This window comes from Oryctolagus cuniculus, chromosome 3 (assembly GCF_051225735.1).
Source record: "Oryctolagus cuniculus isolate XC-2025 breed Fujian yellow rabbit chromosome 3, ASM5122573v1, whole genome shotgun sequence".
NCBI lineage: Eukaryota > Metazoa > Chordata > Mammalia > Lagomorpha > Leporidae > Oryctolagus > Oryctolagus cuniculus.
The window spans coordinates 179,332,164-179,353,156 of NC_142869.1; the positions used below are offsets into that span (position 1 = coordinate 179,332,164).

The 20,993-nt window shown below is 47.0% G+C and overlaps 1 protein-coding gene and 1 non-coding gene across 2 annotated transcripts in view; one reads left to right on the forward strand and one right to left on the reverse strand.

The window, feature by feature from the left end:
• Positions 1-1,211: 1,211 nt before the first annotated feature.
• LOC138849079 (uncharacterized) overlaps positions 1,212-20,993 on the forward strand; it is a 30,044-nt gene continuing 10,262 nt past the window's right edge. Inside the window, exons 1-4 of the transcript XR_016231804.1 lie at positions 1,212-1,344; positions 15,375-15,492; positions 16,404-18,376; positions 18,947-19,047. This is a non-coding gene — a transcript (uncharacterized LOC138849079). The remainder of the gene's footprint in view (positions 1,345-15,374; positions 15,493-16,403; positions 18,377-18,946; positions 19,048-20,993) is intronic.
• On the reverse strand, positions 13,476-14,297 carry LOC100357315 (kinetochore protein Spc25). Its single transcript, XM_002711974.5, has one exon. It carries the CDS (start codon positions 14,167-14,169, stop codon positions 13,489-13,491), a length of 681 nt encoding a protein of 226 aa, XP_002712020.1. The 5' UTR covers positions 14,170-14,297; the 3' UTR covers positions 13,476-13,488.

The following is a 20,993-nucleotide window of genomic DNA, read 5'->3' on the forward strand; positions in this document are numbered from 1 at the left end:
AACTGGAAAATACAATCCTAAAATTCACATGGAAGCCAGAAGGACACAAAGTTTGTGTGGACCTTTGCTGGAGGGCAGATTCACTTTGAAAACCCCCTCTAGTTATTTCATTAATCTGAATCCCAGCAGTTCACGCAGGATTTTTTCCAAAGGCGACTTTGAGCAGAAGTAACAAGACTGGTGAAGAGAAATGTCAACCACAGACTCATGTTTCAAGACTCATTTGAAAAGCCTGGCAGGACTCAAACCCAGAGTCCTTAGCGGGCCTTGAACTATCATCTTTCAGTGAGCAAATGAGGGAACGAATGATTTCCCAGCCGGCACAGACCTTGCGCCTCCATGCACCTTCTCCTGCCCCCAGGCTGCAGCACCCCGGGGCCCTGCGCCTCCTCCAACCCCGCAGCTCCGGGAGACACGGAGGACAGGGCTCCTAGGGACACGTCTCCAGCTCCTGTCCGGGGCAACCAAACCCTGACAGATCTCGAAGCTCGCGAGTTGAAGGACGCTCACGCCCACGCGCAGAAGGAAACCATCATTCCTGTGAGAGGCTGGACAGACGAAGGCAGCATTTCCTACCGCCCGATCCACGCAGGGTGTCCTGAGACTCCTCTCCCGGCGGGGCGGCCAAGGCTTGGCTACCCGGGCTTGCACCGCCGGCCTTGGCGCATGCGCCGGGCCTTGGCGCGTCTTCCAGCCCCTGCACGCGGCCACCGCCCTCCCCTACCTCGCTCTTCCCAGGAAGCTGTGCGCGCCGCTCCCTCGTCTTCCTCCCTCTGAGCGTCAGTTCTGAGGCCGGGACGGCGCTCTGCCCTCCGGAAACGCTGTTCCTCAGCGCCATCCCGCCAAGCCACCTCCGCTCCTGGGCCCGGCGTGGTGTTGGCTCTCGGCGGCTTCTCCCTTGAGCTGGTGTCCCCAGCAATGGCCTCAAGGGCTCCAGGCCGCCGACGTCCTCCAGGGTGAAGGCAGGGCTGAGGGCGTCCCTGTGTGGTGGGTGCGCGCGGCCTCGGCCGCCTGAGGGACCGCGGCGCTGAGGCGCGGCTGGGCGGGGCCTGCGCGGATGACAAACGAGGGGCGTGGCCTCTGCCCACGTGGCCTTCCCGCCGTTTGGGGGCTGCTGTGGAGGCCCCGGCCGGAGTGGGCCCTGGGACTCCCGGGGCCCTGGAACCAAGTCCAGCACCGCCGTCCACTGGGGCCGGTGCGTCCTTAGCACGGGGCCCGGGACGCAGGCGTGCGGGGTCCTGGAGACCTTGCGGTGCTGTGCAGGGAGTGAGGTTGAGCCTGCGGCACGTGACGCGTGTTCTCGCGCACAAGGACGGACATCCTGACGTGAGGCTGCTCCTCCAGGTGAGGCCATGTGGGTGTCGCACGTCCTGTGTCTGCAGCTTCCGACCGCGTACATGGTGCCGAGTCAGGGAGGCGTTGAGACACTGCATATGGAGACGGACGGGACGAGGCGGCTGAGGAGACCCGAAGGGATGTGACGTGGAGTCAATGGAGATGAGTGATGTGACGTGACATGACGTGACGTGACGTGAAGTGACGACCCGAGATGCGACGAGACATGCGGCGCTGACCTGGCGTGTGGGGCGGAGGATACAGGATGTGGAAGACAAAAGAGACATGACGTAATGTGGGGGCAGAGGAAACGTGACCTGACATTGAGGTGGAGTGGAGACACAGTGTGAGGGGTGAAGACGGGACGTGGGGGTGGAGTGGAGACGCGGTGTGAGGGGTGAAGACAGGACGTGGGGGTGGAGAGGAGACGCGGTGCGAGGTGTGGTGCAGGGGAGTCCTAATGTGAGGTCAGAGTTGAGAGGTGACGTCATATGCGGGGCCAGGGATGAAACCGGGGTGGGGGCGGGGAGAGGGGTGCAGGGAAAAGGGATGGGACCTATGGGCAGGGGGGATGGGCGCTCTCTCTGTGGTTTGGGTCCAGGAGCACATGAAGCCATGGTGGAGTCTAGAGCTGGGACGGAAGCCCACTCATGGCAGGGGTGCTACTGGTTTCTGGGCCACAGACATGAGCGGTGTTGGCCTTGCAGGGTGGGCGTCTGTTACATGGGCATCGTCACGATGGCAGTAGCACCAGTGTCGCAGGCGTGTGGTGGTGCTGGGATGGAGGTGGGTCTGTGATGGCTCCCCCATGAGCTCTGGGGCTCCTACTGCTGGGGTAAGCATTAATGGAGACTGCAGAAGTCCTCAGTGGTGAAAGCTCATCTCCTTTCCCCCATGGATGGAGGCCATGGTCAAATGGATCCTTCTTGGTGCTCACCTGTGCCAGTCTGAGCGATAGGTAACATCAGCAAAATACATTCTGTTCTGCACTTAAAGAAATAAAAAAGATAGTGTGTAGAGTTTATTTCCCCTCTTTGGGATGCTATGCTACCCTGGGCTTCCACCATCCATTCCTTCCTTCTTGTTATCCTGATCCTGCTTTCCACATTGACTGCACACTCCAGGTTCTCTCTGGCACAGCCCTTGAGGCTGCCGCAGCTTGAGGGGAGAAGCAACCTTGGCTGTGTGCAGGGTCCTTTATGACTGCTGCTTATTGGTGCTTATTTGCTGTTGCTGTCAGATAATGTTGTATTCTTAGCAGATACTGTGTATGTGTGTGTATTTGTGTTTGGGTGAGCACACACTTGGAGTATGTGTATGCACCATACCATGAATTTGTGTTTGAGATGACTTTTGGGAACACCTTAAAATTAGAATGTGAAAATCGTAGGCTGTAGGTTCTGACCCATTTCTGTATGTATTTTCTCTAAATTTGCTGGACTCTGTCAGAAGCCACCAACCACTGTTATCTGCTTTTGAGCCTAATTTTCAAATGTCTCAGAGATACCTGGAATGCTCTAGTAGCCCCGCCTTCCAGGAACTGCCCTCAATTCAGAATACGTGGAATGCTGGCAAATGTGCTTCTCCTCCCGGCTCACTACACCTGCTTCTTGCAACGCTTCAACAATTAGGGTGCTTCTGTTGCTCCCTGGAAAGTATTCATATTGGGGTTCAAGCTCTAGAGTGCCAAAGGATCCTGTATCCATAGAGGCACTGCTGTCAGTGGAGGGACATCAGGTCAGGTCTGTGGTTGCCAGGACAGTCTGCATAGGGAGCTTCATCCAGTCCCAGCGCTGTCACTGATTGGCTGGGACCAGAAATCATCTTTGCTACTTCCTCTGTCCTATACTTCCCCGTGTTTTGTGTGGACATAGGGATCCTCACACCCCATTTGCAGTGTAGATCGATATAACCCACTACACATTTTGTTATGGTATAATCTGCACTGGCATAAAATTTTTTCTTTAGCAGTGTAAAAGAGTATGCAGAAAGGTCCATAAAACATAAATATCACGCTTCTCTGGCCTCAGAATCAGCCCTTAAGGCATTCAGATCTGGCTAAAAAGCCCATGAGAGTATTCTAGGCATGGAAAGCCAAGACACTGTGGCAAAAAAACAAAAAACAACACAAAACAAAAAACACAAAACCTAAATGAAAGATCTCTGTGAGTGAGATTCCAGTGGAAAGAACGGGCCATCAAAGAAGGAGGTACCTTTCTCTCAAGGGAGGAGAGAACTTCCACTTTGATTATGACCTTGTCTAAATAAGGTCGGAGTTTGTGAACTCAAGAGGCTTCCATAGCCTTGGCAGCTCTAGACAAGAGTCTCAGGTAATTATTGAAGTTTAAATAAGAGTGTCAGTTGTTAAATCAACAACAGGAGTCTCTGTGCACTTACTCGCTATGTAGGATCTCTGTCCTTAATGTGTTGTACTATGTGAATTAATGGTAAAACTAGTATTCAAACAGTACTTTATACTTTGTCTGTGTGAGTGCAAACTGGGAAATCTTTACTTAGTATATACCAAGTTGATCTTCTGTATATAAAGATAATTAAAAATGAAGCTTAATGAAGAATGGGATGGGAGAGGGATTAGGAGATGGGGTGGTTTGTGGGTGGGAGGGAGTTATGGGGGAAAAAAACCACTATAATCCAAAAGTTGTACTTTGGAAATTTATATTTATTAAATAAAATTAAAAAATTAAAAAACATATCATGCTTAACAGGTTACTACAAATTAACATATCCACTACTTATATTAATATCTAGAATACAGATAGCTTCCAGAAGCTTCCTAGATAGCCTTTCCTGTCCTACTATCCTGTCTTCCTGTCCAGAGCACTTACCATGATCTTTCACTATGTTCTATTTTTCTTATAGGTTATAATTTTCTTCTTCTTGTGTGCTCCTCTAACAGGCCTGGGTTTTAATCACTCAGGATTCATTTTCCTATACCTGGTGGCTTCCTTCACTAAGACTTAGTGACTTGGTAGTGATCAGTCACTTATCTGGTGCCAATGAAACAAAACACAATATGTCTTCCCATTCTGTGATTCAATATCTTTTTCTATCCTTTTACTTTCAGTCTGGGTCGCCTATCTTTGTTGGTGAGGTATGTTTCTTGTAGGCAGCAAATAGATGGGTCTAAATTTTTAATGCATTTAGCCAGCCTTTATCTTTTAATTGGAGAGTTTAGGGCATTTATGTTCAAGGTTACTATTGATAAGTAATGACTTGGCCCTGTCATTTTTCTGTAAATATTCCTATTGTTTGCTGTGGATTTCCTTTGTAGTTTTACTGTGAGATTTTCTGCCTTCACCTTCTTACATGGTGATGATCATGTTTCTGTGTGTAGCACATCCTTAAGCATCTTTAGTAAGGCTGGACGAGTGGTGACAAATTCTTTCAATTTCTTTTTTTTCTTTTCTTTCTGTCTTTTTTATTTGACAGGTAGAGTTATAGACAGAGAGAGAGACAGAGAGAAAGGTCTTCCTTCCATTGGTTCACTCCCCAAATGGCCTTACGGCCAGAGCTGCGCCGATCCGAAGCTAGGAGCCAAGTGCTTCTTCCTGGTCTCCCAAGTGGGTGCAGGGGCCCAAGCACTTGGGCCGTCTTCCACTGCCCTCCCGGGCCACAGCAGAAAGCTGGACTGGAGGAGGAGCAACAGGGACTAGAACCCAGCACGCATAATGGATGCTGGTGCTGCAGGTGGAGGATTAACCAAATGAGCCAAGGTGCAGGCCCCTCTTTCAATTTCTTTTATTATGGCCGGTCTTTATTTACTTTTCATTCATAAATGAGTGCTTTTCAGGTTATGGTGTTCTGGGTTGACAGTTTGTCTCTTACTACTTGGACTGTGTCTTTCCATTCTCTCATAGCCTGTTGAGTTTCTTTTAAGAAATCAGCAGTGAGCCTAATTGATAATCTGGTGTTTCTCTCTTGCAGATTTTAGAACCTTTTCATTATGTTTTGGTGCTGAAAGTTTGACTACAAGTGTTGTGATGAAGATCCTTTCTGGTCATGCCTATAAGGAGTTTTATGTGCCTCAGGTACTTAGATGTCCCTTTCCTTCTCCAAATTGGTGAAATTTTCTGTAATTATTTCAGTGAATAGGCCTTCTAATCTATTCTATCTTTCCACACCTTCAGGAACTGCTAAGACCCGTATGTTTGGTCACTTGACAGTATACCTTAAATCTCCAACTTTTATAATTTTTCTAATTTCTTCTCCATTTTTTTGTTCTGATTAAAAACTTTACAAAAATTTGTCTTCTAGCTTTGATGGTCTTTCTTTTGTTCACCATGTATGTTGTTAAGGTTTTCCAATGTATTTTTTATTTGACATGTTGAATTCTTCATTTCTAATATTTCATTTTGATTTCTCTTCAGAATCTCAGTTTCACGGGATAATTTCTCATTCATGCTATGTATGGATTTCTTTAATTTGTGGATTTGCTTCTGAGTAATCCTATGATTAATCTTTTAAATTACATTTCAGTGATTTCCTCAATCTCTTCATCTTCACATTCTAATATTGAAGTGCTATGTTCCTTGGTGGCAGGGGGAAGGAGGCAAGTTGTGTTCCTTTTTCTTGTTTCTAGAATTTCTGTGTTTATTTTTAGGCATTTGTGAAAATATTTATTGTTTTATTCCTTATGTCTTTTATCTTTGAACTTGTCTCTGTGGCTTAGTGGGGTGTCTGCTCTTTCTGTGAATACTCTGAGGTTTGTGCTGGGTATCTTGGGAGCTCTAATCAGTGCTCCAGGGTGGGGCATGTCTCCAGGGTAATACCCAAGGTGGGCATGGTAGATATCTTCCTTTTAGCAAAGGGGATTTGTTGGCGTAATCACACCCTCACTTCCTCTCTTCCAAGGTGATCAGTGCTCGGGTGTTAGCCCACAATGGGTGTAATACTCTTCTGTGCTGAGTTATAAACAGCACGAAGGATCTGTGTAGTCCTCAGCATAGGCATGGATCCCATTGCAGTGACCCATCCCAGGTGATCGTGGAGCTCTGAGCAGCATTTGGAGCAGCTCACTTTGATGGCCCAGAGACCCAGCTACACTTTGTGTCCTCTCATGCAGTCACAGAGTTCCCACAGTCTCAGCACACTAGGCTCCCACAGTCAACAGGGTTCAGAGGATCCACTCTGCTCTGCTAGCCTGTCCCGTCCAGCGAGAGGCAGAGATGTTCCCAGAGCCAGCTGCCTGTGGGTGCTGTGCCTTGGCAGTTTGAGCCACAGAGCCTGTGGTATGTTGAGAGGCTAGGGCACCTCACCTTTCTACATGGGTGCTCAGTCCTCCCAGCTGACTCAAAGTCAGTGAGGAACATAGATATTTCCCTCTGCTGGAATCTCTAGATCACATGCATGCACAACAGCCACCCACTGAACATTGCCTTCTCCCCACTGGGTTGCAGGTACGTGCACCCAAGCTGCCACTCCTGGTACTGCTGAGAAGATGGCATCTCCTCTCAGCCAGCAGCTGGGTGCGTGCACAAGAGCTTCCCTAGCTGCCACTTATGCCCCAAATGGTGCCTGCCTTCTCTCAGCCAGTTGCTGGGTGCTGTTGTGTTGCAGATGGGGTGAGAGAAATGTGCTCCCATGTTTTTCTTACTGAGTCCGTGGGAACCCTCTCCCCCTTAGGGCTCCAGGCCAGACTCATGCCATGTTCTCCCTCTGTATCACTGTTGGCATGGGTTGCTATAATCTGATCTTACCTCAGTCTCCAAAGTTGGAGCGTTCTCTGGCTCTTGGGGTCATGTGTTGTGTCTGTGTTCATGCTGCACATCCGAATCTTCCACACTGATCCATGCCATTCCTCTTCCTTCCATAGAATTTTCACTGCAGTTTGCTCTCTAATTCTCTCCTGAGAATGTATTTCCTACATTTTTTCTTATTATTTACTCCTATCCTAGAGCAGTATGCTCTTCCCTATTTCACCATCTTGGAATCTCCCCAGATAGAAGTTTTAAGTTCGATCATGCCATTCTTCTGCAAAAAATCTTCCCATAGCTTTCTGTCTCCTTCAGAGTAAGAGCAAACACACTCTTAGTGACATTAGGGTCGGCATTGTATGACCTCCTGACACTTTGACCTACTTTCATACTGTTCTGCTCTTCCTTTCTCAACTCCAGCCACCCTGGACCCCTGTCTCTTCCTCAGTCTTTTTTTTTTTTTTTTTTTTTTGACAGGCAGAGTGGACAGTGAGAGAGAGAGAGACAGAGAGAAAGGTCTTCCTGTGCCGTTGGTTCACCCTCCAATGGCCGCCGCAGCCGGCGCACCGCGCTGATCCGATGGCAGGAGCCAGGAGCCAGGTGCTTTTCCTGGTCTCCCATGGGGTGCAGGGCCCAAGCACCTGGGCCATCCTCCACTGCACTCCCTGGCCACAGCAGAGAGCTGGCCTGGAAGAGAGGCAACCGGGACAGAATCCGGCGCCCCGACCGGGACTAGAACCTGGTGTGCCGGCACCGCTAGGCGGAGGATTAGCCTAGTGAGCCGTGGCGCCGGCCTCTTCCTCAGTCTTTACAGGCACTCTCATACCTTGAGGTCTCTGCACGGCTTTTCCCAGAATCCTCATGCCCACCTTTTCACTTCCTTCAGAGCTCTGTTCACTTTCCAGGGAGTCCTTCCTCAGCCTACCTTTATGACACAGCAGTTTTTTACCTCAGCACTTCTTTCCTGTTCCTGTCTGGTTCTCTCCCCTCAGCAGTAACCACCAACCTCTGGGCCATGTATTCTCTTCTTTCTCTGCTGTTTTCTCCCACTCCTACAATATGGGCCTCATGAGAGTGGACCCATGCTCGGAACCGTGCTTCACTCAACTCAGCACTCAAAACTCAGTAACTGTTGAATGAATGAGTTTTGCACACATCACCTCTGACAATTCTAGAAGATAAAGGTCATTTCCATTCTACAAAGAATGAAAGTGAAGCTCAGAGAGGTTAGGTTTTATGCATTTTGTCATAGAACTTTTACATGACCGCCCAGATGTGAATGTTGCTAGAGTCATTTATGTCAGAGAGACATAAATGTCAGGTTCTCCAAAGGTGTGCCACACAGTCACCTGCCAGCTGTCAACTCCTGCTGAGTAAGCAGGAGTCTGTGGCGTTCATGAGTCATCAGCTCTGACAGCAGAGCAGGGGTCCTGAATGGTTGAAGGATGCTCTGGGAAGGGCTGCTATAATGAAGGCCCAGCTGCTGCTCAGTTCCCCCTCAGTACCCCTGAGGCAACCTCTGTGGTCAAGTAGGACCCTCCCAGGTAAGGGGACTGGGATATTTTTCTAGAACTGGATGCCATAAAAGGATCGACATTCCAGTCTCGGAACAGCTTAGCAAATAACAACATTGTGTGTAATTCCCAGCAGCAAAGTGCTGAGACTGAACGGGTGTCATCTCAGTGTCATTTAGAAAAGTAGCTTGGAGGAGGGGGGTGGTCAGCAAAGCTAAAAATCAGCCATAGGCACACTCTGCAGATTCCTGGGTGCCCTGAAATCCAGAGGGACCCTGAAGGTAGTGAGTGCTGCTTCCCCATGAGGTTGTTAATTCCTGAGGAAGGTGACAGTGAATCTGCTGACAATTCATTTGTAAGTGCACATTACTCAACTTCCTTTTGGGATCAAGGTCATGGAGTAGATTCTCCTTCTCTGCTGCAGGCATTGAGCTGTCGCGTCACAACTTCTACATTTTGGGGTTGTCATTTTACTGTCTTGTACTGCAAACAGGTGTGATCATCCAGTTGGAAAACAGATGAACTCAAAGATTAAATAGAGATCAAGATTTCAGTTGATATTTGATTGAGTGGGGGTTCACTCCTAAATCCTTTTTATTCACAGACTTTATGAAAAATTTCTGCACTCAGAAATGGGAGAATTTATAGCATCGGAGTAACTCATGGCAGCCTCTAGCACTGGGATGTTGTGGTTAGCTCTGGATACCATAACAGAACATCATAGACTGTATGACAGAAAGACCAGAGATTATTTCCCTCACAATTCTGGGAGTCTGAGATCAGGGCACCAATATGGCTTGAAAGTGTGGTGAGGGCTCTTTTTCTGCTTTGCAGAAAACCACTTTCTTGCTGTGTCCTCATCTGGGGGAGAGAGAGAGAGAGAGAGAGAGAGAGAGAGAGAGAGAGAGAGAGAGAGAGAGAGAAAGAGAAAGAGAAAGAGAGAAAGAGAGAAAGAGAGAAAGAGAGAAAGAGAGAAAGAGAGAAAGAGAGAAAGAGAGAAAGAGAGAAAGAGAGAGAAGCAAGAGCAGTTTATGGTGTCTCTTCTTAGAAGGCGACTAAGCTCATTATGAAGAACCTACCTTCATAGCTGAATCATATCTCTTCCCAAAGATCCTTTCTGCAAATGCTAAGGTAATGGGATTGAAGCTTCACTGTGAGTACTGACGGACACAATGCCTTCCACAGAAGGACTGAGGTTGGTTCAGATGGGCTCTGTAGGAGCTGGCTTAGCCTAGGGGGTGTCCCATAAGATGATCAGAGGGCAAGATGAAGTTCCTGAGAGCTTAGAGCATAGTGTGGGGATGGCTAGCAATGGTTTATGCTCACATAGAGCAGTTATGTGTGAGGCACTGTTCAGAGTACTTTACATACGTTAATTCACTGAACCCACTAAGAACAGTAAATAACTATTATCCTTATTTTACAGATGAGCAAATTAAGTCACAGGGAGATGAAATAATGTCTGCTACCCACACGGCTATGAAGTGTGAGATTCTAACCACATACTCTAGTTTTAGAATTTGCCTTTCTAACTAAGACAGATTTCAGCTACCTCTCTCAGAGAAACCATTTCTTCCAGGAAATCGGGATACTAGGAAGGGGGATTTCCTTGCTTTCCACCCATCATCTCTGGAAAAGTGGGCATGTGGCTGAATCTGATTTTGCATGAATGGTGTAGCTGCAGGCAGTGGGGAAAGAGCAAATAAGGGATGCAGGAACCGACCTGCTTGGGCCCTGGATTTCTGCTGTGTTCCTCACCCTTCACTTCAGCTGGGCAGGCTGCCCGCTGACACTGTTTTCAGGTGGGATTCTCATAGGGCAAATGGCAGGTTTGCTGGTTTTGTCAGCAAGGAAAGGACAGAGATGGAAATCTTACCAGCTGCTGCTGCCCAATAGCCAGCCTGTGTCAGGAATTAGAGATAAAAATAAGTGGAAATTGTCTTTGGTGTTGCTGTTGTTCTAATATCTGGATGGTCTGTGTCTAATTCTGTGTTGTTTATATTTAGTTCACCTGAGACCAAAGTGAAAAGCTTTGAAAAGCTTTGGTCCTCTGCCGTTCCCCATTTAGTCCCTCTGTCCTGCTTTTGCCTTTATTATCTCCTCTCTCCAAACTGAACTCCATGAAGGCAGGGACTGTACTGTTTATTCCACTCAGTGCTGTGTCCATAAGGGTTTGATAAACACATTGGTAGGTTATAATGTTTACTGAAGGAATAAACAAATGAATGCATTGAATTAAGTCTGACTTGCTGTAGATGATAGGAGAATTGACACAATGAAGAAATGGGAAACCCTGTAACAATTTACTTTATCATAGGTATCTTAAAAAAAAGATTTTAGAGAGCGAGAAGCAGAGAGAAAGGAGGAGAGAGAGAGAGAGAGAGACAGAGAAAGTGAAAGTCCTCCATCTGTTGCTTCACTCCCCAGATGGCCACAATAGCTCGAGCTGTACTGATCCAGAGCCAGGTGCAGGGGCCCAAGGACCTGGGCCATCTTCCACTGCTTTTCCAGGCCACAACAGAGAGCTGGAAGGGAAGTGGAGCAGCCGGGACTCGAACTGGTGCCCATATGGGATGCCAGAGCTACAGGTGGTGGCCTTATCCACTGTGGCACAGTGCTGGCACTATCATAGGTATCTTTCAGTTTATTCTATTCTTCCCTTCAGAGCCCATTAAGAGACAGCTTCTATGAGGATCTTGGTGCCATTTCATTGAGGTGTCCCAGTGTATTTTTTCAGTACAGAGCAATCTCAGAGTTGCAGGTACTTCAGTGGTTGCCCTGATCATGCAACATCTTTCCATGTAGTTGGGGACGGTTTCCAGGAAGATGTATTATAAGAATATGGGTTATACATGGGTACTTCCAAAAAGTTAATGGAAAATAGAATTCCGATATAAGCAGTATACAGGAGGGCATTTGTCCTAGAGGTTAGGAGGCCAGTTGAGAATCCTGCATCCCCTATTGGAGTACTTGTTTTTTTATACCCATCTCTAACTCCCGACTCCTGATGGCTGTTAATACAGACAGAAAGAATTGGTGATGGTTCAAATAATTGGGTTTCTACCACTCAAGTGGCGAGGCCTGGACTGAGTTCCCAGCTCAATGTTGTGTAAATGTTGTGAGCATTTGAGTTGTAAACCAGTGGACAGGAGCTACCTGTCTATCTCTCTGCCTCCTAAATAAATGAAGTTTTTTAAAAGTACATTTTGGAACAAAAATTTTTATGTGCATGAATAGAAGGTATGTTTAATAGGAAAATATATATTATGAAAAATCTCTTCATAGTTTTTAATTTTTTCCCTACAAACAATCTTTTAGTTACATTTTCCACATTTTAAAGAACCCTCTCATACACACACACACACACACACACACACACATATGTTAGGCTTTCCTACAAAGTGCCAGTTTCTAAAATAATTTTCTGAAGTCGGTGGGTTGGATTATTTTCTCTGTCACCCCCACTCTCACCCAGGGTGAGTTTTTTTTTTTTTTAAGATTTATCTATTGATTTGAAAGTCAGGGTTACAGAGTGAGATATGGAGAGACAGAGAGATCTTCCATCTACTTGCCTACTCCCCAGATGACCACAAATGCTAGGGCTGGGCCAGGCTGAAGTCAAGAGCCAGCAGCTTCATCCAGCTCTTTCATGTGGGTAGCAGGGGCCCAAATGCTTGGATCATCTTCTGTTGCTTTTCCCAGGCCATTAACAGGGAAGTGGATCAGAAGTTGAGCAGAGCCAGCATTGAGGCAGAGAGGGTAAAGCATCTGGCATCCCATAGGAGTGCTGGTTCAAGTCCAAGCTGTTCCACTTCCAATCCAGCTCCCTGCTAATGTACCTGGGAAAACAGTGGAACATGGTTCAAGCGCTTGGGCCCCTCCACCCATGTGGGAATCGTGGATGAAGCTCCTGGTTCCTGACTATGGGCCTGGCCCAGACCTGGCCATTTTCACTATTTGGGGAGTAAACCAGAGGATGGAAGAATCTCTGTCTCTCTTTCTCTCTCTCTCTCTGTCTATTCTCCTCTCTCTGTAACTCTTTCAAATAAATAAATAAATCTTAAAAATAAGAAGTAGAGGAGCCAGGACAGGACTGGCACCCATACAGCTGCTTTACATGATACACCACAACACAGACTCCAAGGGTGAGTTTTTTTTTCTTTAACGATTTATTTATTTTTATTTAAAAGTCAGAGTTGCGCAGTGAGAGGAGAGGCAGAGAGAGAGAGAAAGAGAGAGAGAGATGTCTTCCATCGGATGGTTCATTCCCCAGTTGGCCTCAACGGCTGGAGCTGCGCCGATTCAAAGAAGCCAGGAGCAGGGAGCTTCTTCCAGGTCTCCCATGCGGGTGCAAGAGCCCAAGGACTTGGGCCATCTTCCACTGTTTCCCAGGCCATAGCAGAGAGCCATGTCAGAAGTGGAGCAGCTTGGACTCGAACTGTCGCCCATTATGGGATGCTGGCACTTCAGGCCGTGGTGTTAACCCGCTGCACCACAGTGCTGGCCAGGGTGAGTTTTTTTTTTTTTTTTTTGACAGAGTTAGAGAGAGAGAGACAGAGAGAAAAGTCTTCCTTTACCGTTGGTTCACCCCCCCAATGGCCGCTGCGGCCAGCGAGCTGTGGGCAGTGTACCATGCTGATCCGAAGCCAGGAGACAGGTGCCTCTCCTGGTCTCCCATGCGGGTGCAAGGTCCAAGAACTTGGGCCATCCTGCACTGCACTGCCAGGCCACAGCAGAGAGCTGGCCTGGAAGAGGAGCAACCAGGACAGAATCTGGCACCTGACCGGGACTAGAACCCGGTGTGCTGGTGCTGCAGGCGGAGGATTAGCCTAGTGAGCCGCAGCACCGGCCTCAGGGTGAGTTTTTTTTTTTTTAAAGATATACATGACAGAAAAAACAAACTTGTTTAATATACTATTTACATATTAAGTATAAACCATCGCAGTAAAAGCTTTCCGAACATTGGCAAGAAAAGCCGAAAAATTGTTGGTCTTCCTCACATTCTCCTGAAATTCCGCAAGGCACTCGAGATGAGGAGCACTATCTGACACTTCATAGTCCCTTGCTTCATTTAGACGCCAAGATAACAAAAATGGGCTCTCAGGATGCTTAGGGTCAATATTAGTGAAAATAAACTGCAATTTGTCACCATATATTTTTCGAATTTCCAGTCCACGGCGAGCTTTATACAAGTCCACAGATTTCTGCAGCCTTTTCAACCTCTCTTCATTAGCTTTGTTGGCAGTGGAGATAGTTTCCTTCTTCCTAGAATACTCTTCCTTAAGATCCTGGATATTTCTTCTAAGGTCTTCCAATTTCTGCTTTTTGTCTTTTACTTCAGCAATCAGTTTTAACAAGTTATCTTTTTTCTCTGGAATCAACTCATTCTGTCTGTTGACCTGATTTTTATATTCCAGATACATCTCAATCATTCGTTCTTCTTCCTTCAGTTTCACAGACAGTTTTTCTCTAAGTGACTTGACCGAGTCCTTGTAGGCGTCTCTTAGCCCCACCATCTGACAAGGAGCATCACTCAGAGTGCTTCTGTATTTGCTCCCAAATTCATTTATGCTTTTATCAAACAGTGCCAGCTTGTCCTCCACCATTTTGCAAGGCAATGCTTTAACTCTAGATATTCAGGGTTGATCAAGTGCCCCGGGCTTAACTGTGCTTAAAGGGGCAGCAGGAATCCAAGGCGCCTTCACCTCCTAAGGCCCTGTTAGTAGGTAAGTGTGCGAGACACTCTAGCATCCTGGGAAACGACACCGACTCCATTTCTATCACAAGTAAAACTGGTGACATCTAAGGTGACGCCCAACTCTATCCTCTCCGGAGTCCAGCATCGAGAGTCGGGAGGCCCCTCCCCGCCCGGCCTCTAAAAACAAGTCTACGGCGCCTCTCCCTCCCACCCCCGACCCCGACGCGAGCAGGAAAGTGGACGGCCGAGTGGGCACTTAGACGGCTCAGTCCAGGACGTGTACCAGGAGGGGCAGAGTCATCTTGTTCAACGAAACCCGCAACTCTTCGGCGAGGCTGCTTCCCACCCCTCCAGGCCCAAAGGCTGGAAGCGAAAGGACGCGCATTTCACAAATGCCGCCCAACATACGTACACATGTCCCATCCCCAAGCCCACGTTCTCCTACCGTCACAAGAGGGCCCAGCTCGGCACCCACCCTCCCTCACCTTGGCAGGCAGGCGTTAGCCCCACCGCCATCCATGCACTAAAATCTGCGTCACCTCTAGCCAAAACCCAGTCTTCAGCTCTCTCAGGGTGAGTTTTAACACAAGTTGTTAGAACAGCATGCTGACTCCCTCTTAGTTCTTGATGGGATCAACCAGGGCCATTGAAAATATTCTGGTGTGAACCTGTAGGTACCAAAACCTGGAGTGGAGACATGAACTGCTCCTGATCACCTCACGTACTAAGGTGGCTGTTCATTGTCGTGAGAGTCCTTCCATTCACAGATGTCTGCTCAAGGGCAGGTGCTTTGACCTTGGAAGAAACAAAGATAAAGATTGCATCTGTCACAAGAAGAAACAGTCACATCTGTCTTAGAGCCCAGAGACTTGACTTCTTGGCATTACCCTTGTCAGGGATACCTGGGTGATGTTGGACAAGTCACCTAATCTCTTTGAGTCCTACTTATGCAGTGCTAAGGAGAGGAGTTTAATGAGTTAGTTGTTGAGGCCAGGATCACAATCAGATCTGGAGATTCTGGAAGTTGCACAGATTCTGTAAGACACAGAGACAGTCATAAGATATTTTTATTGGTGTTCCGTGAATTAACAGAATTAATACCTCTACTTTCAGAAAGAATCAGTCATGTGAACAACAGTTCTTGATCTCAGATTGGACAAATTTTAACTGATGTAAAAAGGAAGAAAGACCCCAGATTTGTGCTGTCCAATATGGTAGCCACCAGCCACATGTGAGTATTTAAATACAAAATAATTTAAATAAAATAAAACAAGAAATGCGGTTCCTCAGTCACGTGGCCACATTTCAGGTGATTAGGAGCCGCCTATACCTGGTGTCTGTTTTATAAGCTTCCTCTGCCACTCAGCACTGCCCTGGAGCTTTGCCTGGACCACAGGCTCCCTATCCTTGGAAAAGAGTACAGGTGTTTTGGCCCTAAGGGGACTGGGCCCATCTGTGGGGAATGAAAGAATGGATGGAAAGTCCCTTGTGGACAAAGGAGTGCAAGAAACACTTCAGGCAAAGGGTGGTTATATTGGACAAGAGTTTGAGAAATATGGAAAGGATGGGGTGTTGGGGAAGGGATGAAGAAACATGTGAACCATTCTGCGCCTTGAATCTTGACAGTCCTGGAGCTCTGGATCACCGAAGACCACAAAAGCGGAGTTCCTTATAAAGATTGTTACCCTACGCACAACTGATTCCAGCAGTGGAAGAGTGTGAGGGGAACAGGGCTGTCTTAAGCCCCAAGAAAGGAAGGGCCTTCTCGGAACTCAGTGCTGGGGAAAATGTTAGTCACTTGCGCCATGTTAAAGAAGGGAAGGTCGCTGTATAACAGTCAGTGGCAGGAATGGGTAGAAGTCAGGCTGTCTTGAAATGAGGAAGAAGGTAGCCACTTTGTCTGGAGCCTGGCAACTTAATTACAGATCTGTGCAGTCAAAGCCATCTTGTACCTTGAGGTGTAGGCTTCTGTGTTACACAGAATGCCTGTCAAAGGAGAAGGTTGAGTTCTGCCCTCCTTGCCAGCCCCGCTTTCTGGGGGCCAAGCCTGTGGGGAGGCAACTGGGAAAGAGTGTAATTCTACCTGCTGTCTGGAAGCCTTCTGTGAAGGGAATCACCTTTGTCTTCTGAACTGACTTCCAGGTGCAGCCGTGGGGATGACACTGAAGATGAGAGCAGCAAGTTCCCTGACAGTGTTGAGGAGGAGGCTGCACGTGGAAGAGCACCTGCAGTGACATCAGTGCCAGGTTCTGGGGTTCCCTTCTGAGATCTGATGGGTCTGGCAGCTGATGGGGACCCAGAATGACAAGACATGTTTTTTAATAAGCCACATCTCAGTCGGCTTTCTGACCTCCCTGAGCGTCGCAGCTGCCTCTCTAGCCCGTATCCTTATTTCACTTTCCTCCAGATCTGCACATTGTTTTACTACTTCTATTAGTTCCATCTGCTTCCTGCCCACTCTCCCCACTTTTGCCCATTTACTCTCTGGAGTTGTGAGGTCAGAGTGAGTTGTGAGTTCAGAAAAGTAATTGTTTTAGTCCATCTTATTTCAACAGCTGTGAATGTTTCATGGCAGGCACTTGTGAAGGCACTGGGGATACTATATGACCCGGAGAGACAGCAGTTCTTGCTCTCCTGAAGGCCATCTCCTATCACGTGAGCCAAACACGCACAAATAACAACATACGTGTATTATGATTATAATTGATAATTCTAATGAATGCGGTTGTTTTCTCCTGTGTTCCCAGGTCCCAGTTTATCATCTAGTGACTTAAAACTGCCTGATGATAATTCACATAGCTGTAGAATCCATAACAACACATTTCCTATTGGCGTGGTGCTTCATTTTATTTTCATAATGGTATAAGGACACTTGACACTTTGCTTTTCTTTCAAAGGCCTCTGAAAATCAGAACACAGGAAACTCTGAAACTCAGGATGTCTTGAGACCAAGATTTTTAATGATGGTGCTATATCCCAGTAGCTGTGGAGATATAGGCAAGTCTAATCCTTCCTGAGCCTTGACTATCTTGTTGAAAAATAAGGAAGCTGTTATAGGTCTGTGAGGTCATGTCATGCTCTGGGGTGTCTCCGAGTCATTTATTGTAGGGAGCAACTGAGACTAGACTAAGTTACTGGAATTAAGACTTATTCTATGCATCTGCTCTCCCACAATATGGCGCTGGGAGAGAGAGACCAAACAACCTCTACGCAGCTGCCTCATCAGTTTGATAAGCTGCAGGAGCTGATGCTGCTCCTGATTGGAGGAGAGCAGCGTGCTTGGCGTGTGGGTAGCAGAGTTGGGATTGGTGGAAGAGGACTATAAAGGAGGAGAGAGACAACATGCACCAGGAACATCTGAAGGAACACCTGAGGAACATCTGAGCAGACCCCGAGAGAGCCGGCCGGTGGTGTGCCGCTCCTCCGTGGAAGCGGTGAAAGCAGCGGGGGTGCCGCCCCTCCATGGAGGTGGAGGGTCCGGCAGCTAACCCAGGACAGCATCGTTCCTCCACGAGTGAGGGACTGGCAGCTAACCCGGGAAGAGCCGGGAAGAAAGAACAGTGCAGGGTCCAGTGTCGTTCATCCGCGAATGGGGGAGTGACAATTTATGGAATAGATGCTGTAAAAGACACCATTAGTAACTGTGGTCAAGGCATACCCAACCCTGAGTATCTGTTTCCTTCATGAACATCTTGCTGAGCCTTTGGCCAAAGATTGCAGAACTAAGAGAGCATAATGGGAGATGCAGTGTGTGCTGGGTGGGAGATCAAGGAAGACGGGAGAAGAGTTAGGTGATAGTGGATCCTGGGGTCACAAAAGTGGGTCTGAATGAGCGTAACCTTCAGGCTGAGTTCGGGAAGCTCAAGAGAAAAGCAAAGAATGTGCACAGCATCATCAGCCTTCCTAAAGAACAACTAGTCCTGAGCAGCAAGGAATGAACAGTGCCCTTTTCCAGAACTCCTTGGATGTCTGAACAAAGAGACTGACAGAAGGAACACAGACCTGCCTTGTCTCCCAAGGAAGACCTATTCCAAGAGGAGGGGATGTGCACAGGAGGCCTTGCTCCAGACCCCAGAGCCTGGACCCTGGATTGCCCTCCCCGCGATGCCCATCAGGTAAATGTGGGCATGGATGGTATATAAACCCTTGGAGATGGGCTGGGGACGCCAATCATTACCTTCACAGTTCAGCCTTTTAGGTCAGGAGATAGAAAAGAAAGGTTCCTCTTGCTCCAAAGCAGTGGTGATAATAATGTTCTGCACATCTTCAGCCTTTAGAAAGGTTTCCACAACATTTTCTCCTAGGTGTACTTAGTTTTGCAAGTAATGCCCTGGGCATTGGCAACAGGCAATAAAGCCTGATCTATGCTCTGGAAGTGTCCACGTTGGTGAGGAAAGATGGCCCCAAACCAGACAGTTCCAATGGGTGTGACAACTGCCGTGTGTGGGGATGCACTGGTTTGGAGGCAGCATGCGGTGACATTGCTTCCTTATCCCTGCCACGTCATCACAGCTCAACACTCTGAGGGAGTTGTCAGGATCCCCCTACAGGAAGGAACTTTACTGAGGATTTTTCAAAATGGAGAAGGCAGAGGATTTGAGAGGCTACTAGGACAGGAATGCCCATGAGATGATGTTTTCTCTTTTCAACCTCTGAGCACATGGTTACCGAGTGCTTCTCCCTAGATGCAGCTGGTGCTGTGTGGTGTGCTGTTGATGCAGAGTTAAATGAAATGTTACCCCAGCTCTCCAGGAGCTCTACCTGGAAAACAAGAAACTGCCAAAAGGTATGAGAAGTGTGGTGACAGACATGTGACTTGAGTCCACGGTGAGGGAGGGGTGTCCACCTCTGTGTGTGGACACTGATGCAGTTCTTTGAAGTCCTAGTCTACTATTTCTGCTGTTCCAAATATGTAGATTCAATACTGTTTAAAAATTTATGTTTTTATATGACAGAGTGTTGGAGATGTAGAGATGGAGGGGGAGAGAGAGAAAGAAAAAGAGCAGACACTCGGACGTAACCCATAATGGTAGAGTTAGAAACGTGCCAGGGGATTCCAATTCCATCCCATCAAGGTGGCATGTACCAATGCCATCTCACTAGACCAAGTGATCAATTTCAGTTCACATCTGATCATACTGATGGGATTAAGAGTTAAAGAGATTACATAAATAAGACCAGTGTCTGCAAATAATAATAGATAGAATTTAAAAGAAGAGAATGATCCTTCGTGGGAAGCAGGATACACAGCAGACTCATCAAATGGCAAAAGCCCTAAACAGCACTCTGGCCTCAGAATCAGCCCTTAAGGCATTTGGATCTGGCTAAAAAGCCCATGAGAGTTTCGCAGGCATGGAAAGCCAAGGCACTGTGTCCAAAAAAAAAAAAAAAAGAAAATTGACCTAAATGAAAGATCTCTGTAAGTGAGATCCCAGCAGAAAGAATGGGCCATCAAAGAAGGAGGTACCTTTCTCTGAAGGGAAGAGAGAACTTCCACTTTGACTATGGCCCTGTCTAAATAAGTTCAGAGTTGGTGAACACAAGAGGCTTCCATAGCCTTGACAGCTCATGACAAGAGCCTCGGGTCATTACTGACATCATAAACAAGAGTGTCAATTGTTAAATCAACCACAGGAGTCACTGTGCACCTGCTCCCCATGTGGGATCTCTGTCCTTAATGTGTTGTTCTATGTGAATTAATGCTATAACTAGTACTCAAACAGCACTCTATACTTTGTGTGTCTGTGTGGGTGTAGTCTGTTGAAATCTTTATTTAGTATATACTACGTTGATCTTCTGTATATAAAGATAATTGAAAATGAATCTTGATGAAGAATGGGATGGGATAAGGAGTGGGAGATGGGGTGGTTTGTGGGTGGGAGGGAGATGTTATGGGGGAAAAGCCACTATAATTCAAAAGTTGTACTTTGGAAATTTATATTTATTAAATAAAAGTTGAAAATAAAGAAAGGAAAAGAGCAGAGAGAGAGAGAGCGCTATGGAGTTCTTGGTTCCTGGCTTTGGCCTGGTCCAGATATGGGTAGAAGGGGTCTAAGTACTTGAGCTATCATCCACTGCTTCCTAAGATAATTTAGCAGGGGTCTAGATCAAAAGCAGAGTGGCCATGACTGGCATAGGGACTCTGATATGAGATGTGGGCTTCCCAAGTTGTGATTTAACCTGCTGGACCATGGCATTTGCCCTCCCCCAATGCACTTTTAAATCATAGTAATATTTGAAGAGCATTGAGCTTTCAGAATGCAAGAACATCTTGTCCCACAGCTCCTATGGCCTTCCTTGGTATAGAAGGCCCATGTCACTCTCTTACTTAAGAGACATGGACCTGTGTGGAAAAGACAGAGGACATTGGAGGATTTGAATTCTGGATCTGTCTTTGCTAGTCTGAGTGATCTAGAACAAGCCAGCTTCCCTTGCCCTGAGTGTAGGTTTCACCATCAATAAAAAGTAGGCAACTGCACCTAACTTGCAGGGCTGTTGAAAAGCTAAGAAACACTGTATCTGAAGGCCTGGTAATACCTGGTAATACCTATTAACCAGGTCAGTAACATTAGTTATTACTAATACAGTTACAGACATCACAAAATAGAATGAAAAATCTAAGTCATTGGGATTAGAAATCCAGCACAGTTGTCATGGTACTGAAACACCTCCACATTTATTTCAAACTTCTTTTTAGTTGTTTTGGATTTTAAATGAAAAGCACACATTTTA

Coding starts and splice junctions, on each gene's coding strand:
- LOC100357315 (XM_002711974.5), bottom strand. CDS start 14,169: ATGGTGGAGGACAAGCTGGCACTGTTTGATAAAAGCATAAATGAATTT.